The following is a 19,881-nucleotide window of genomic DNA, read 5'->3' on the forward strand; positions in this document are numbered from 1 at the left end:
TGATAGACCTGTCTCCTGAAGATGGCGAAAATCGGAAGGCTTTCGGAGTTCGACGTCTCACATCCAGAGCGGTGGGAGTCATACGTAGCCAGGGTGGAGAACTACTTCAAGGCAAACCAAGTGAGGGAAGAGAGCTTGAAGGCTGCCACCCTGCTTTGTGTTTGCGGTCAAGACGCCTTCGACATCGCAGAAAACCTTGCAGCACCTGTTCCAGTAGAGTCTGTCAGCTACGCAGATCTGAAGAAGCTACTGAAGGAGCACTTCCACCCCAAGATGTCCGTCATCGCATGGCGCCACACCTTCGAGCAGAGGGATCAACGGCCCGGTGAGTCGGCCAAAGAATTCATCGCCGCATTACGGAAGGCCGCCAAGCACTGCGAGTTCAAAGACCTCGAAGAACGACTGAGGGACCGATTCGTGTGCGGGTTAAGGCATCGAGATCTACAACAGAGACTTTTCGCTAAAGAAGAATTGTCCTACCAAGATGCCTTAAGGGAAGTCACCGCAGAAGAAGCAGCAGGCGGCGCTGTCAAGAACATGCGGCCGATCAGAAACAGTCCAGAGGTTGCATCCGTGCACCAGGAAGACGTCCAAAGAAAGTCCGAGGAGGATCCGGACGAGGAAGTCGACCGTCTCCACCCCATGAAGGAAGAAAATCAGAAGGGAAGCTCTTCAGCTCCGCTCAAGTGCATCGGCTGTGGAGGTCGCCACAGGAGAACCGACTGCAAGTTCCGCTCCGCTACCTGCCGGGCATGCGGCAAACAAGGACACATTGCAGCTGTGTGTCTGGGCCGACGAAAGGTACAACCTCAAGAACTGCGCCTGAAAGGTACCAGATCCCCAGCCAGAATAGGGTAGGTTTTGCGCTTCGCGAAGAAGCATCCTTAGGACAGGCACACACAAGCCCATTAAGAAAAAGCTGTCACTCAAGGTGAAGCTACAAGGGGTTCCATTATCTATGGAACTAGACACAGGGTCTGCCCTTTCAATCATCTCCTTGCATACATTTAGGAAGATTTGTTCCGGTAGTGGAACTCAGGCCAAGTTAAGGCCTTCTGACATTGTGTTAACAGATTTTCAAAATTCAAGAGTGTGTGTTAAGGGGGAGGCCACCCTTAACGTGCAATACAAGAGTTTTGAAGGTCCACTAGACTTATTAGTAGTAGGGGGTGAACGAACGAGTCTCATAGGACTCGATTGGTTTGAGGCCCTGGGGATACACGTCACAGGACTCAACAGTTTACAAACACTCGACCTACAGGAAGTCTGCAAAGAATTTGCAGATGTTTTCAGCCCCCAGCTGGGCACATTCAAAGGACCCCCTGTGTCCTTAAAGCTAGACCCCACTGTCACTCCCATTAGAATTAAAGCAAGAAGGGTCCCTTTTGCTTTAAAGAGTAAAATTGACACTGAGTTAGACAAACTGATCCAACAGGGAATTCTAGAACCTGTTGATTCCAGTCCTTGGGAGACCCCCATTGTCACGCCTCTAAAGGCAAATGGGGACATTCGCATTTGTGCTGATTACAAATGCACTCTTAATAAGGCATTGCAGCAACATGCCTATCCTGTTCCTGTGGTCAGTCACATTCTGGCCTCCCTCAAGGGGGGGCGTGTTTTTGCAAAGCTTGACCTAGCTCAAGCATATCAACAGCTGCCTGTTGATGATGATGCTGCTATAGCTCAGACTATTGTGACCCACAGAGGGGCCTTTAAAGTAAAAAGGCTACAGTTTGGAGTGAATGTCGTTCCTGGGATCTTCCAAAGCGTAATGGAAAACACACTACGAGGTATACCAGGGCTTTGCCCCTACTTTGATGATGTCTTAATTGCAGGAGACTCCAAACACATTCTAGCTGAAAGGCTAAGGGCTGTTCTGTTAAGATTCAGGAAATCAGGCCTCAAGCTCAAAAAAGACAAATGCAAGATTGGGGTGCCTTCTACTGAATTTCTGGGGTTCAAAATTGATGCTGCTGGGATTCACCCTGCTGAATCCAAACTAACTGCTATTTTAGAAGCACCTAGGCCAAAGTCCAAGGCCGAACTTCAGGCCTTCCTGGGCCTCCTGAATTTCTACAATTCTTTTCTTCCACAAAAAGCTAGTGTAGCTGAGCCTCTTCACAGGCTACTAGACAAGCAAGCAGTGTGGCAGTGGTCACAAACGCATGAGGGTTGTTTTAACAAAGTCAAGGCTTTGCTCACTTCTAACAGTGTACTTGCACATTTCAATGAGTCCCTCCCTGTGTGCATCGCTTGTGATGCGTCCCCTTACGGGGTTGGAGCTGTCCTGAGCCACCTCAGGTCTGATGGAACTCAGGTTCCTGTTGCATATTACTCCAGAACATTGTCTTCTGCTGAGCGCAACTACGCTCAGATAGACAGGGAGGCTCTGGCTGTTGTTGCTGGAATTAAAAAATTCCATGACTTTCTATATGGCAGGCACTTCACGGTCTTCACTGACCATAAGCCTCTGCTGGGACTGTTTACCACACGTAAGCAGACTCCCCAAATCATTTCCCCTAGAATCCTTAGGTGGTCTATCTTTTTGTCTGCATATGATTTTTCCTTACTCCACAAGCCTGGAAAAGAAATGGGCCATGCTGATGGCCTCAGTAGATTGCCTCTGCCAGTAGTAGAAGCTGACCCTGCGCCAGCTGTCAACATTCTATCAATCCAAGCCTTGCCCGAGCTCCCTCTTAGTGCCAGGGATGTTGCCGCTGAAACAGGTACAGATCACACACTTTCACGTGTCCATTCCTGGGTTTTGTCTGGCTGGCCTGAGCACTGCCCTAGTCCTGAGTTTCAGAGTTTCTGGTCCAAAAGGAATGAGCTGTCCCTTTCTCAGGGTTGTCTGCTTTGGAGAAACAGAGTTGTCATTCCCACCTCAATGAGGACTAGGGTCTTAGAATCCCTCCACGAGGGTCATCCTGGCATTGTTCGTATGAAGGCTCTTGCGCGCAGCCACTTGTGGTGGCCTGGTTTAGATAAAGATATTGAGGCTAAGGTGCATGCATGCCACCTGTGCCAACGATCTCGCCCAGAGATGCCCCAAGCTCCCGTGCATAGATGGGAGGAAACACAGTCCCCATGGTCTAGGGTGCACATTGACTACGCTGGACCCTTTCAGGGCCAGTTCTTCTTGGTCCTTGTTGACAGCCATTCAAAATGGCTTGAGGTTGTACCTGTCTCATCTACCACCACTGCAAAGACTATTCAGGTACTGAGGGGGATTTTTGCTGCACACGGGCTTCCAGATGTCATTGTGTCCGACAACGGCCCTCAATTCACTTCCTCCGAATTCCAAGCTTTCTTACAGGCAAACATGATTCGTCATGCCACGTCTGCACCCTTCCACCCGTCCACCAACGGTATGGCTGAACGTATGGTGCGCATCACAAAGGACGCATTGAAAAGACTCACCTATGGGGACTGGCATCACAGGTTGGCTGACTTTCTCCTTTCTTATCGCACCACACCATCCACTTCTACAGGGAGAAGCCCAGCTGAACTTCGTTGGGGGCGTCAACTTACTACTAAACTTGACCGGTTGCATCCGGACAGACTGCCTTCATCTACCTCACATCCTAGGGCACCTAGACAACTACTTGTGGGTGCCCCGGTTTGGGCTCGCAATTACGGGCCTGGTCATACATGGGTCCCCGCTTCTATTTCCAGGGTCACAGGCCCTCTCTCCTACGAGGTAGCCCTGGACAACGGTCGTGTCCTGCGTCGGCACATCGACCAACTCCGCCCTAGGCGGGACCTTTCAGATGAGACTCCTGGGTTTTTTCCAGGGGGGGAGGGGGACCCTTTGGAGCAAAGGGAAGGGCACGAGCTGCTGCCCATCTCCACTGATGGAGCCACAAACGGCCCATCCTAGGGTTCCGCGAGAGCTCCGAACAAGAATTCTATGAGCCTACCCAACTACCAGGCATCCACGCCTACTCCAGCCAGGGAGTCACCCCGGGGGCATACTCACTTTCCACACACATCACACAGCACTCCAGTCACGGAGGATACCCGGGGGCATCCCAACAAATCATTCCCCGCAAGAGAGCTGGCACACAATCCCCAAAGTTGGCCTGACCTTACCCCAAATCCTACAGGGGGTCAAACATACAGGGAGGTGGTCGAGGAACCAAGTCCCGACTACAACACCTCTAGCCCAAATCAGGGAGTAACTGAGTTTTGGGAAAGTACAGAAACCCACACAAGCCCGGACACAGAACGGGGTTCAGGGAATGGACAGCCTCCTGACAGGTCTTGGACGGACCTAGGAGGTTCAACAGAGACGCCCAGCAGTGGCTATCACTTCAAGGGGCCCGAGGGTCTACAGCTAGGCAGGTCAACCAGGTCACAAAGTGACAGAAGCCCTGGCCTGACGAGCCCGGTGGGCAAGCAAGCAGGCCAGGCATCGGGGCACAGTCCTTGGAAGGCACCAAGGCAAAATAAGGAGAACAGGCTCACATCTCCCTCCAGTCAGGGAACTCATGCTAGTAACCCAGAGCTGAGAAGGTCACAGAGAGCAAAGAAATCTCCTAAGTACTTAGAGGATTATATAACATTGCTGGCAAGGCAAAAGCCAGCAAACAGTGGGAGCCCTGGGGAACGGAACATTGTATAGAGTAAATGATTATATGTTGGTAATAGTTTTAGCCCGGGGGAAAGGGGTGTTATGTCCCGAGCCTTGCAAACGGCTCGGGCATTTGCAGGCAGTCCCGGGCAGGTGCAAAGCTGCCCGGGACCAGACAGGCTATCGCCAGCGCCATGCGCATGCGCGGGTGCTGGCGCGGGAAAAGTAACACAATTACCCGGGAGTTGCCTATATAAGAGGCTGCGAGCGTTTGGGAAGCCATGAAGCCATCTACTTGTAAGCTGAACGCAGAATAAAGAAAACTGAGAACTCCAACTGCTTCTCGTGTCTGCTTTGCGCCAAGGACTCAACAGGTGCAAGGTCTGCTTTTTGGATCAGTGAATATATATTGCATGATTAAATGCAGCATCCAAGTCATATCTGCATTTTGGCTGTAGATCCATGTGTTGAGACAAAAAAATTATTGACTGGCTTGTTGCCTGGGCCTGATGTTGGTTTATTACCATTTCTATAGTCCAACATTTATTTATTACATTTATATACTGCCTAGCTACCTGCTGGGACTATAGAATTACACAGTAAATTGTCTTGATTATTGTTGGGCTCGTTTACCAAATAGCAATTCTTTTAAGAGCAACAAAACACATTTCCCGTTCAACAACTTTTAAGGCACCCGCGATTGCTTCTATTCAACTTAAAGAAAATACCGTCCCTTAAGGATACAGTCAGTACCCAGAATAATCGCTGCAGGAATTCTATTCAGGGCTGGAAGCATCACTGAAAAGAGACGCCGTCATGAAATTTTTAAGCTTTGGATAAATAACACGGCCGGGTTGTGGTCTACTCTAAGCCAACGTTAACTGCATAAACAGACGTTCAGATTTAGTGCATCGCCTTTGTAGAAGGCAGACTAAGGGACTCTTTAGGGCGGGGATACCCCAGAAGGCTTCCATTGGAATTAATGTTTTTCCTTACAGGGCCACAGAAAGTTGTGGAAAACAAGGTGAAAATGCCAAAGTTGTTGTTTTTAGTGCCAGTGTGGGGTTTTGCACAGGTTTTTAGTTTAGGGTTTTGTTTTTGTTTTTTGTTTTTTTTTGACAGCAGCCTCCTTTGCGGAGAGAAAAAGAAACCAGCCACGGCAACCTGGACCAGACTCAAACTGGAAACGCCGCCTTACTCCGCGCAGCCCAGCTGTACAATAGAGAGCAATTAGGCCGGTCACGTGGGCATCGAGGAATGCGATGCATGCGTGTACGGGGGTGGAAGGGAAGGATCTGGAGCGGCGGCGGCGCAGCTCTGCTCCCCACAGCGCCCTATACCTTTGCAGCCGAAGCAGCCGCTGGAGTGGCAGTCGGGAGAGCCAACCGGAGGGGGCGATTCCTCTCCCGCTCCTCCAATCATGCTCGAGGTCTCAGCGACATCCTCTGCTCCGCAGGGTACCCTGCGTGTGTGTGCGGGAGAAATGCTGACCGCCTGCGTGTTTCGGAGGGGATTGGGCAGCCCGCCTCAGCATCGGTGAAGCCGGAGGAGAGAGGTGGCAGTGCCTCGAGACTGCAAAGGTAACCAAAACGATGCCGGACAGGCTTGGCTTTCCGTCGAGGGGTTGAATGCGACCCTTCGGGCATCCTCAAAGGCGAGAGTTCGGCGCGACCGGGACAGCGGTGCTGGCTTGGCGGAGGAGAAAGTTGAGGCGCGCGTGGAGATGGGCTCCTGAATGGGGAGCCTCAACTCCCCCCCTCGCTTTTTCTCTCCGTTCAGTCGCGGAGTCCTTTGCAGGCAGATGCCCAAGGAGCTTCTGTTGCTGCTTTTCTCAGGAGCGGGGGGGGGGGGAGGAAAGAGAGATAAGTTTTACTTGTTGTTCCCTATGGGGAGCCCCACCGAGTAAGTCTTTCTCGTGTCCCTCTCCCCGTGGAGCCGTGATTCATCCATAGAGGGTATGTGTATGGGGGGGGGGGGAAGGGAGTGCAGCCTCTTGGATCCAGAAAACTGATGGTGTCATGGTGAAAACATTCGTGTATATTATATATGCATGCGAAGTTTGGATGCCAAAACTGTTAAAAGAGTTTCTGTGGAATGGTTTTGCTCAGCAAGACAGTTTGGAAAAGAGTTTTTTGGAGTTTCTTTTTTTTTGGGGGGGAATCTCTCTTTAAAAAAAAAAGTAAATACACACGGGGAGGGGAGGTTTTCTTTTCCCCAACGTAAATATTTCATGTATTGCCCGTTAATAAATGTATCTCATTAAATCTGTGGGTTTGAGTTTGAGTTTTGTCTAGAGTTATTTGTTGCTCAGCATTTCTCCCTCTGTGTGTTTGCGGGGGGGGGGGGGATGATGTTCCAGGATTGGGCATGTTTAAGAATAAAATAATTTAGCTGTATGGAATTGAGGTCTGAACCAGCTGTGCAGGAGAGCAGCGTGTAGGCATTTATTTATTTATAATGTTGATGTCTGCCCGCTTCACACTAATTGGGATCAGCAATGCAGCCTTCCAAAGTGTAACAGTTTCTTTGGAAAGATCGTGGTGATGCCAAGTGTACATCCTGATTCCTCCTTAATCCTCCCCTATGCCTGTTGCAAAAGAGGGAAGCTAATTAAGGGTGTGGCAAAAGTGATGGAGTGCACAAGAAAATATATAGTTTGATTACTTGCAGAAAAGGGCCTGTTCACTGACCATTTTTATTCACTTGCCCAATTGCAGACCTACTAGAAGATGCTGGGTGGGACTATAGAAATGCTTTCGTAAGTTCTGTAGCAAGAGGGTTTTTTTCAGCAATAATCATCTTTCATAGAAATGATTGAGGATGCAATAGTTAGATGACTATCAGACAGGTGTTTTCTGGTGTGGATATCTGAGTCAGTGCTTCATGGGGTAGTTGTGGAAAAAAAGGGAACTTTCCAGATAACTCATCTTGAGCTCTTGAAGGAGAGGAGTGATAGAAATCTTACCAATCAGTAATATTTTATACAGAAAATTAGTTCAACCTGAGTTCTGCCTCCCTGTACATAACAGAATACCCCCCCCATTATTAAATTATCAGCAAATGTAGATCATTCCTGCTATTTTAAAGTTGAATTTCTTAGAGAAAAATGCCTAGACCTCTTTCTGGGTAACCACAGACTATTGAAAAAAATAAGTTACCAATAACTTGAGACATTACCCATGCCAACTTGAAGTCATTTAATGTGGTTGGACCCATCAACGTGTATCTATCTACCCATGGAATGTCCCATTATATCGGTGATTTATTTTGGAACTGGTTTCTATGTGATTCCACAAATGCTAGAAAGTGAAATGATAAGTATGTCAAGGGGCTGACTAATAAATTTATTAAAAAAATAAATTTATGCACCTGCAAGATTTATCTTCTGGAGACTTTAAGAGTCAAAAGAATGGATGGGTGGAGGTCACTGTTTTCCTTTACATTTCTCCCATCTATAACTAATGAGAAGTGATCTTGAGGATAGTGGCACAAAAATGGGAGGTGCTGGGGAATTATTTGAAAGAGGGCCCTAAAAGGCTCTAGTTAATGCATTCTCAACCTTTTGTTTACCACGGACCCCCTTTAAATACCTTTTGTGGCCATGGATCATGGCCAAGGACCCCCAAGACTTAACTCAAGATTTAAATCTTAACATTTCTTCAAGGCTTCACAAATCCCCTGTGATGACATCACAGTCCCCCAGGAGTCCATGAACCAAGATTGAGAACCACTGTTCTAAGGCTTTCAGAGAATAATGGGAGCTTTTAGGATGAGTGCAGAAGATGGGTTTGCAGTGTTGAATGAAGCCTCTGAATTGTTAATTCTGAATGAGAAAAGAGAAAAAGTATTAATCGTATAGATATCTCTTATAATAAATATACTAAATATATGTATTCATGCACTAAATATAAGTTAGTTGAAATAGAATGTCAGTTTTAACTAAGTGTCCATCCTTGATCCAATCAACATTTTGGAATATGGCTGCAGGCATAAGTCTTACTTAAAGCCTCTAGCTTAGAGAGACTGGGAGGAAATCTCATTGTTTTAGATACGTGCCAACTGCTGTACTGGGAGTGTTTTTTAAAATTATTGAGTTGTTGGGGTGAATGTATCTTGTATGCTTAGAATGCTGGTTGACTGAGAAGATTTGGAAAGGATGATTCTGTATGAAAGAATTTGAGTTCAAATGAATGATTTGGGTTTGATGGCTCAGTCCTGGACTTTTGCCATATGTTCATAACTTGGGCAAGTCATTTGCCTTATCCTCAACAGTTTGCTAGCAATGAAATGATTATTTATGATTAATTGCATTCTGCTACATCTAGCTATCGCTTTTGACTAACATGAAAGGATCCTAAAAATATAGAAAGAATATTCAGAGGGACAAATTTTACTTTTGATTTTAGACACTTAACTTGGGAATAATTGATTATTGATCTTGAAACATAAAGATGCATCACCTTGAAGAAAACTCCTCAATGTTTATCTTTTATTTGAAATATGGATCCAACTGACTGGAGGATATTGATCCTAATATCTAAGGTGGAAAAGAAAAAGAATACAGGTAGTCCTCAACTTACAACCACAACTGAGCCCCAAATTTATGTTGCTAAATGAGACATTTGTTAAGTGAATTTTGCCCCATTCTATGGCCTTTCTTGCCATGGTAGTTAAGTGAATCATTGCAGTGGTTAAATTAGTAACACGGTTGTTAAGTGAATCTGGCTTTCTCATTGATTTTGCTTGTCAGATGGTCGCAAAAAGTGGTCACATGACCCTGGGACACTGCTACGTCATAAATTTGAATTTGAATGTTTGAATTTTGATCATATGACCATGGGAATGGTGCAATGATCATAAGTGTGAAAAATGGTCATAAATCATTTTTTTCAGTGCTGTTGTAACTTTGAACAGTCACTAAATGAACTGTTGTAAATAGAGGACCACCTGTAAATGTTCAGGCTCTACTTCAGAAGAGATCACAGAGGAAATAAAGTTGTTTACTTCAAATTACTGTAATGAAGAATATTAAACCTAGCTTTGGATCTTATTTTTCTAAGCTATAATTCAGACTAAATAACAGTTCTGGAAAGAGACATAAGAGGAAAAAATATTTTTAATTAAAAAAAAACCTGTACAAGTTTCTAATGTTTTCCTTAAGATTTATAGGAAATTTTAAGATAAATCAACATTATTTTTGAGATAGATTGTTTGAAGCTGAAAAAAGTATAATGTAATCTAAGAAATAAGTGACTGATGTAAGATATTGTATAGTGTGAAACATGGTGTTGCTCATTGGGCTATTCCAATATTTCCTAATTAACAAAACAGAGAATATTATATTACAGATAATATATATATATATATATATATATATATATATATATATATATTCAATAATTTTTTAAAAAATCAGGTTTTTTTGTTATATGGCTTTGTGGAAACTCCTCTTGAGTGCAGAAAAGTGAATTTTAAATATTTTATATAAAATATTTGGAAGCATCATTTTCAGATCAGTTCATTGTATGTATATCCACTTGACAGAATTCCTTTTTGGAAACTGGGATGCTTTGTTAAAATACAGTACCGTATCTGGCAATTCACTGTGTATTTCAACATTCAAAGGAATTAGGAAATATTTATATAATGAACACTTGAGGGAAAGAAAAGCAGCCTCTCTACAGAAGCTATCAATGGAGATATTTTTTTTTGTTTATGCAGAATCCCAAGTATTCTTTTTTTAAACCCATTGAGCAGAGGTGCGCTTGGTATTAGCAATGAGACAAAACCTGCTTTAGTCACCCATGGCACTGTAACTGATCCATTTTATGTTGCAGGTTAGAGCAAGTAAATTGGGCAAAAAGATCCAACTTTAAATGAATGCGCTGAAAATTATGATCTAGTATAATGTATTGGTGCACCATAAGAGTTTGGAGGCTGTCACAAGGATTAGTATTAGAAAGACAGGACGATTGTTTCAGAAGGATTTTAATAAAATATCTTTAAGGCCCAGGATAACTATAGGCTCCATTGTGAAGCTACAGAAAGGATGATTGTTGATTGTAATAGGAAGGTAGAGATGGGATTTACACACTGCATTGATTCAAATTGTTTTAACTCCCATTTATTGAGTGTACACAATTAGCTGTGTTTATTCACCACATTTCAAATACTTTGGCCACCTAATGAGAAGAGAGGACTCATGGGAAAAGACCCTGATGTTGAGAAATTTTGAAGGCAAAAGGAGAAGGGGATGACAGAGAATGAGATGGTTAGATAGTGTCATTGAAGCAATGGACATGAGATTAGACAAACTCTGGGAGACAATGGAGGACATGGGGGCTTGGTGTGCTATGATCCATGAGGTAGCAAAGAGTCAGACATAACTTAGCGACTGAACAACACCAACACTATCACATTCAACCAAAAAAAAAAAGCTAGGTGCATTAGGGTTGAGGAGCAGATGCAAATAGAGACCTAAGTTTTGGCTTTGATAAGGAACTCCTGTGACTAAACTCTAAAACTGTTGCAATTTGTAGATAGCTGATGCAGATTTTTGTGTGTGTGTGTGAGGAGGCTGTAAAGTAGTGGAAGCTTTACTAAATAAAACAGGCTTGTGAGAGTTTATGTAAAGGGAAGATTCTGAACAATCTGTGTCTTAGGTCTGTAAGTTGTATGCCATTTGGATATTGTCAACTCACTGACCCTAAATGGTAGGGAAATCTAGGTCTTTTAGTCCAACAATCTCATGCAGTTGATCACATCACCAAAAGTGTTAAGTGTGTATTGTAGGACTGCCTTTGCTGCACATCTCTCGTATAAAATAAACTAATGGGACAGGTTTTAAAATTATTATATAAAGCCTATTAAAATAAACTAATGGGACAGGTTTTAAAATTATTATATAAAGCCTGTTAAAATCTGTTATGGGAAAGCAATTTAGTATCTTCTAAACATTTATGATTGCAGCTCTTGTAACTCCTGATGACTACTTTCCCTATTGGTTGAAACTTTCCAGAGATGAAATACCAAACATTTGGAAAGAAAATTTCAAATAAAATTACAAACAGGCAATCAAACTACTTACACCAATCTTGTAATATACAATGGCTTCTTCCTTTTTAAAAGAAAAAAAATGGTATATTTAGAAGAGAATTATCATATTATACAAAAATGATTTGCAAGATTAGATCTTGATGATTTATACTGGGACCAAACTTCACAGCTTAAATAGATAGAAAATGATACAAGAACTGATATCATGAATAGGCTATACCTTTTTTTTCCTTGCTAGGAAAAAGTGCAGCTAATTTGATGTGAACTGGGATCCTAATTGTTATGAGAAAAGGTTTTAACTCATTGGTCCATACTGTAGACCCAGTTAGGACAATTTATAAATATCTAACACTTACCTTGCAATCCAATAGTTTCAGCACTTAAGTATAATTAATATTGCCTGTAGTCCAGACAGGGCCTGATACAGGCCAAGTAGTCAGTGGTCTACGCTGCCAAACCTTAGAGGGCATCGACCCCACCTCTTCTTCTGAATCATTCTAAAAATGCAAATCATTTGAGATGACACCATCAGATACCACTATCAATCCAAGTGTGCCATATACTCTTGAGTGCAGGACATCCTTCTTTAGCCTGATTATAGTGGATGATGGGGATTATATATTAAAACAGCTGAAGGGATTTAAATTTTGGGGAAAATGTGTGTCAAGATTGAATCGCTATATTTCCCACTGGCTTCCATCACTAATCAACCTTCCAACGAAAGGAGGGAGGGATGGAAAGCGAAGGGAGGAAACGGGATGCCAATATACCGTTCCTGAACTGTGAGAGCCTGCAACCCACCAAGGTCATTGCTGCAGATGCTTGATGGAGAAGTGGATTGTTCTCATAACAAAAAGAAGTTGTACCATTGGACAAGGTCATTGCTGTAGATGCTTGATGAAGAAGTGGATTGTTCCCATAACAAAAAAAAGTTGTAACATTGGACAATGTGAACACCCGAGAGTTGGGGACAAGCTTTCGTGCAGGAAAAGAAGAGCTGTTTTTGCTTCTTCAGTTCCGAGATGGTTTATTCAATAATGTTTTCTCTTTTGGGACTTAGTTGTTCTAAGGATTCCTTTTTTCGGGTTGGCTAGTCAGACCATTGATGTTAAACCAGCTCTGTCAGGGGACCCTTCACAAGCCCGTTAGGCAGAGTCCGGAATCCGCTCCATAAGGCAGGAGTCCATTTGGTGTTCCACTGTAGCCTGTTAGAACACTCTGGTTAAGGGCAATAAGCCAATATTGTGCGGTTGGATGCTTGTTAAATTCTTAATATTACAATTTATCTTTGCTTGCACAGCTCATCCCAGCTAAATCTTTTTCACAAATGAGAGAGGTTTAAGTCTTTCATGCAACACTTAACTGCTCCTGCCAACCTAGCAATCCGAAAGCATGCAAATTGTGAGTAGATAAATAGACATCACTTCAATGGGAAGGTAACGGCACTCTTTGCACCCTGGCATATAGTAATGCTGGCCACATGACCACGGAAGCTCCTTGGACAATGATGGCTCCCTTGGCTAGGAAAAAGAGATGAACACTGGCCCTTAGAGTCAGACACACCTGGACAGGGGAAACCTTTACTTTTGCAATACTAAAGAGTGTATTATAACAATATGTGTGAGACTTCCATTAAATATGAAGTATTTCCACTTTTACAAAATATACAGTCTGACCCTAGTGCCTTAGAGATACTGTACCATCAGTCTTGAATTATACACCAGGTTACCCACTATTTCCAAGCCGAAGTATGGTTTCTGAGCTACAATATCCTATGATCTTTTTGTTAAAATATTTGAAAGACTATACCCTCTTTATAAGCCAGCCTATACTCTTAGCTTTTCCTTAGAAGTCCTGTCATACATGTAGGTCTCGATTAGTACAGTTAACAAATCTCATTAAATGATCATATTATTTGAATTCATACTATTTGAAGTGCTATTTTTATGGAAAATATGGTAATTGGTTCCAATTCAAAAATAGTCAAAATTTAAACAAATTTCTTATATACTGTATATTGATCAAATATTAAGAAGATATAAAGAATATACTCAACAATTTAAAATTATCATTTACAAAGTCTCAGATTAATTACCAAAAACAAAATAAAACAAAAAAAATTATATTGCAGATTCAGGCATTCAAACATCTTATTGTAGCCTTGACGTTCATGTCATTCAATCACATTAAATTGTAGCTTTAGTGTAATAATGGGCCTTTTCTTTTTTTAACCTTTACTGACAGACTCTCTTTTCTCTTTTTCTCTTTTCTTTTGCACACACAAAAGCTCAGCAGTTCTTAAAACCACAACTGCAAATGCATGTGTGCTAGTCTCAATTCTGCACACACCAGCCTTGCATTAACTGAATTTTGGGTTGCATTCAATTGCAGTCTGGTATCAATTTACACTTTGTACTAAATTGAATATCACATCATTCAAACTTGTACTAAACATGGCCTATTTGTATTTGTAACTGGTAAGAAAGACTATGCTGGAAGACACATGAAATGTAATGAAACAAGAAGCAAAACATACATAGCAACACATAATAAACCATTGCTTGTGAGGATCTGTAAAAAAAAACTCACCTGCATTGTTAAAACTAATGTAAAGTTAATAAACTTCTGCAACCTCAGAAATGTGAGGATATTAAATTAAATTAAATTAAATTAATACCTTTTCATTCACCTGATAGTCATGATACATATTTAGGGAGTAGTCATTCTAATGAACCACTAATCCTTTAGTCCAGGGGTGTCAAACTCGCAACATCATGTGACGTGTCGTGATGTATCGCGACTTTTTTGCCATTGCCAGCAATGGGGTGAGTGCAGTTTCGCTATGATGCATTCGGCCTGTGGGCTGGCAGTTTGACACCCCTGCTTTTAATCCATGGGTAGCTAAGCAGCTAACCCACACAAGCAGCTACACTGAATGATGCACAGAAGTTCTACATTTAGAGAAATCTGTTTCAGTTGTTACAAAGCTTGTGTTTTATCTGACAAACATCTGAATACACTGTGGTAACTTTCAAGGTTAAGAATGTGTCCTGCTTACTCTTTCCATATTGGTGATAGGAATAATTGAATTACAATATAAAAAGCAGCTTAGAATGTTTTCCAGAGTTTTAAAATGTTTTCTCCCTCACTTGAATAGTTATAATAAGCTTAAAACTCCAGGAAAATATTATAGTCTGCAATATTATTTTAGGAATATACATTGCAATTAGCATATTGAGAATCATTTGAAATAAGTACCTCATTTTACTCTAAATATAGAGAGAAAAATTGTTGACTAGAATCTATAAAATAATTGAATTAGAATTCTGCACTTTATTACCACAACAGAACATATCACTTTATAAGAGTGGTACTTAAGTTTATTTGCAGAAACATAACTAATTAACTGTTAGTTAAGATCTGTTTTTTTTAAACTATGGAGAAAATATTAAGTTATCGTTCAAGCTTTCTTTGAACTTGCTTCAGTTTGTAATAATATTCCACAATTAAAATAGCAAGTAATATGCTTAGGAGAAAACTAATATATTAAAACAGTCAAATTATTATTCACAGGCTTGTCTCAAATGATACCAAACCATATGGAATAATAAAAACACAGCAAGTTATTCATACTGGCTTTTCTTTCTTAAACTAATAAGATAAGGGATAGAAAAGTGGAACATAAACAATGGAATCACAATCTGTGATATAAAAAATTAATTGCTAGATTATACAAATTGAAAATAGCAATGGTCATGTCTTTGATATAACTTGATTGCAGACAGCCCAGGTTTTGTAAGATATCACAACACTGAAGGCGTTGAAACATATTTAGCTAGCTCAGAATATTCTTGTGAGATTCAAAACAAGTTCTTTATTTTTTTCAAGGCCTTTTTCTCTTTGATTTACTGTAATTGAGACAAATGCTCAGAACAACCCAAAACTTATAGAGGCTCATGACATGTTAGATCAAAGTTTTATTATATTAAATATAGGGTATTTCTTTCACTTATTGAAATACTTGAATTCATGAATTCAGTACATTTTATTATTATATTTATTCACCACTCATCTTGTCATGAATTCAATATGCTTCCCAACCTTTGGGACACATACCAAAACTGATGAAAAAACATTACTGTACATGTTGCAGCCTTTCTAAGGCAGTACCATGCAACGTGGTTCCTTTCCTTTGCATTTTAACACAGGGATGTGTCAGCTTCTCAATGGGATTTTAGTAAAAATCTGAAGCCAGCAAGAAATTTTGGCACAGTCCTAGCAAAAAGTTGCTAATATACTAAGCAATTTGGAGAGAAGTACTGGCAGCATGCCTCTTCCTTATAAACTACTGGCAGGGTTAACATACTGTGAAAATATATGGAAATGCAGAACAAGCAAGCTGTAGTTTGGTGTTTTCGTTTTGATTCTGGGTTTAAAATTTATTGATGTCATTTTTAAGCCCTCCATTTCTTGTTGTTAAATTTATAAATTCTCCCCTTGATTCCGCTGTTCAGGATTATGAATTAATTTGAAGTTAGGCTTATCTGGGTTTAAGCCACATAATCATAAATCTTTCAAATTATGTGTGGAAAGATTAATTTTATTACAGAGTAGCCCCAGCCCATAATACAGGCTTAGAGGAGGCTTAGCACTATCCTTGACAAGAAATATACACTTCTGATGTTGGTAAGGGCTGTTGGCTGAGTGCCTGAGTTAATTGCTGAGTTAGTACAGCATGAAAACACAAGCAGAGTTACATTGTAGCCAATCATTTCTGTATCAGTGCAAAACATGGAAGATGTTAGGACAAATGAAGGAGAGTTTCCACTTGATACCATTTTGCTTGTGCTTAATAGCAGAAACTTTCATTAAGGCATGGAAAGGTTATTGCTGCTAGACACTTAGTGAGGGGTTTTCAGACAAATACTGTGCCAGCAAATCCATCTTTATTACACCAACCTATTCATGATGTGATATGGCTGTGGTGATCATATTTTCCTGGGGAAAAAAAATATAGGACACATTGGAAAAAGGGGAAAATCTGAAAGAGGTTCATAAAGATAAAAATTTTAAATTATTTGCAAAGGAAAATTCAAGAACAAAACCAAGAAAAACTTTACCAAAATATCCTAATAAAGATATCTAAAACCAAGCAGCATATTTAAATTAATTTCAAAAAAGACAATTCGGTTTGCATGTTTTTTTCACAAGAATTGAAAAAGTGCATTTTGTGGTGCCATTTGTATGGTACAAGTTGAATGACCAAAATAAAGGACAGAAGTGAGTTTTTTTTTTAAAAAATACATAAATCTAAAGCACAGCTTTCTGAAATAAAGGAATACCTATGATAAAGGACGCACAGTCACTGTAGATTGGCATAAAGCACTGTTGTACTATAAACGACTTCTGCTACTTTATTTATTAGATTTATCCCATCTTTATTACTTTATAAGTAACTCAAGGTGGCAAACATACTTATTACTTCTTTCTAATCCTATTTTCCCCACAACAACAACCCTGTGAGATGGGTTGGGCTAACAGACAATGATTGGGCCAAAGTCACCCAGCTGGCCTACTGCAGGACAAGAACCCCCAGTCTCCTGGTCTCTAGGCCAACCAACACCTTAACCCTTATACCAAATTGGCTCTCAATAGACCCAAACTCTGTCTTTACAAAATAGATAAATAAAATAAAATAAAATGCCATCCTCTGACTTCAAGAAGCTCTCGTGCTTGAACATTCAGGCAATTTTCTACTGTGTAATAAGTATGGTATATGATACGTTCTAAAAAAATGTGAAAAAAATGTTCACCTGTTTTAAATGATCTTTTATTACAGAATCATTTATTGTATCTTGAAAAGAAAACACATTAGGGAAAGAGCAGTAGCATGGAAATGGAAGGATTCCCTCCACCACCACCTCCTGAAGGTAATATAAATAAAAAAGTATGGCTGTTCATGCTAAATTGAAAATGCCTGCATTTTAAAATATTTGAATTTATTTATTTTGTGCCTTTAAGTCATTGTTGACTCCTGGATACCATCTGGCCTATTTCTTGCAATTTCTTTGGAAAGATTTTTGGAAATAGTTTGCCACTGCCTTCTTCCAGGGGCTCAGAGAGAGGGACTGGCCCAAAGTCACTCAGCTGGCTACATGTCTCAAGTGGGATTACAACTCATAATCTCCTAGGTTTTAGCCTGGTGCCTTAACCACTACATCAAGGTGGCGGTCTTTAAAATAATTCTTTAAATGTTGTTTTACTATTCTGAATTATCTTACTTTCTTCACTGCATTATTTGTTTTCATAAACTCATAGGGAGAAGATTCTATGTCAAGCATGTGTTTTGGATTTCCTTAAGATTCCATTGAGTGATTTCATTCATTGGCACTGGTTATTAAAGATGAGAAGTTGTTTCTAGTAATTTTTTCATTTGTTATATATTATCTCCTATCTGGAACTGGATCTCTATTATTGTGGGATGTAACCACAATATTGTGGTTGCGCTATTGCAAGGTTGTTTACAGTGCATTTTTTATTTAGGGTGGATAAGTCAATATATGTGATGGGAAAGAGCCAGTGAAAACATATGTGAATGTATAATTTTCTGGAAAATGTTGACTTAACGTGGTTTGCAATCTCTTTTCTGAATTAGCTATATCTGTTTGTGTTCTGGCTAGGATTTTAATCGGTTAAATGGAATCACTGGGTGAAGTCATCCATTTGTTTAGGGTCAGGAATCATCAATGGCCCCTAGGCCAAAGAAGTGATTCTGTCCAAGTCCTGGCTCAATATCTGGAGCCTGTGCAGAATTGGATGGGGAGGAACAGATTCAGGTCTAATTGTGATAAGAACTTATTATCTGTGTCTGGGGATATTCCATCTTTAATATTCAGTGAGGTTACTGTTCCCTTTGGTTACAATCTGGAGTCCTCTTGGACTGACAGCTACTGAAAGAGAAATAATTTTTGTACAAGTTCATCTGGTGTGCTTGTTATACCTCTTTTTTGACAAGGAGGCCCTCTAGAATCAGGAGATCAATTACACCTTGGTCCCTCACAATTGGATTACTGTAAAGCCTTCTATATGGGGCTGCCCTTGAAAACTATTCAGAAGTTATACTTAGTGTAGAATCAGTAGTGCAGGCAGTGATGGTCGTGTCATGGTATGTGTCCCCACTGCTTTGTGTGATTTGCAGTGTTATCAGATGGCTTCTGGGTGCAATTCAGTATACTGGTTATTAACTATAAAGCTCTTCACGGCATCAGCCTGGCTACTTGAGGAACTGCTTGTCTCTGTATGTTTCTACCAGTCCAAGTGAGATCTGATAGAGTGAATCCTATTAAGCAAACAGTGTCATCTTTCAGGATCCAGAAAGCATGCCTTCTTGATGGTGGACCTTGTCTTCTGCAATGTTATGCTCAGAGAGTCACATTGCTCCCACTTTATTGAATTTCCACAAGCTATAAAAAACGTGGTTGTTTTCCTGGTCTCTGGGAGAGGATGATGGTCATGCCCCTTTGACTTTTTGGTTTTATGTGTATTAAGGTTTTCTGTTCAGCTGCACTCTCTTTTTGATATATGTTGTTTTCTTTTTAATTATAAGTCCCCAGAGTTACTGAGGACTTGGGCAGCTTCAGAATTTAATTTATTGAAAAAATATGGTTTGCTCACTATTTTGATTCTTGACCATGAGACTCTCTGGCTTTGAAAAAAATAATTTTTCCCCCCTTAACTTCCAGAGTGCCTCAGAAGAAGTGTCTATTTCAGGCTTTTTTAACCTAATACTGTATTTTTATATATATATAAAAAACCCAGCTGAGAGCATAGTGTTTTTTTAAAAAAGAAATTACTGTGCTTTTGGTGTCTTATGTCTGCCTGTATGTCTGGCTGACTCTCTATACCTACCTACCTACCTGTCTGTCTCTATCTCTACCAATCAATCAGTCTGTCCATCCGCCCATCCATCCATCCATCCATCCATCCATCCATCCATCCATCCATCTACTTTAGAAATAGCCTTATCCCTCATAGAGGGACTCTGGGAAGCATACAAGTAAAACATATTCAAACATGGTCCTTCGTATAGTGTTCTCAAAGGAGGTGGTATTGGGTAGGCTCTGGATTCATAAATGATGGAGTCAATAAAATACCTTTATACTCCCTGAAGGATATCTGATATTTACTGAAAATTTGCTTTTGCGTGCTGCTGTCTTTTATGCAACATTTAAGTTCTGTATGCCCTCAGAATT

The 19,881-nt window shown here is 40.9% G+C and overlaps 1 protein-coding gene across 2 annotated transcripts in view; it reads left to right on the top strand.

The window, feature by feature from the left end:
- Nucleotides 1-5,532: 5,532 nt before the first annotated feature.
- ARHGEF10 (Rho guanine nucleotide exchange factor 10) overlaps nucleotides 5,533-19,881 on the top strand; it is a 103,828-nt gene continuing 89,479 nt past the window's right edge. For both annotated transcript variants that reach the window (XM_039322602.1, XM_039322603.1), the window contains exons 1-2: nucleotides 5,533-6,153; nucleotides 17,469-17,559. In XM_039322602.1, coding sequence (XP_039178536.1) covers nucleotides 17,520-17,559 — 40 coding nt within the window. In that variant the 5' untranslated portion in view covers nucleotides 5,533-6,153; nucleotides 17,469-17,519. The remainder of the gene's footprint in view (nucleotides 6,154-17,468; nucleotides 17,560-19,881) is intronic.

The sequence above is a fragment of the Crotalus tigris genome, unplaced genomic scaffold (genome assembly GCF_016545835.1).
Source record: "Crotalus tigris isolate CLP2741 ecotype Arizona unplaced genomic scaffold, ASM1654583v1 scf7180000024117.2648584, whole genome shotgun sequence".
Lineage (NCBI taxonomy): Eukaryota > Metazoa > Chordata > Lepidosauria > Squamata > Viperidae > Crotalus > Crotalus tigris.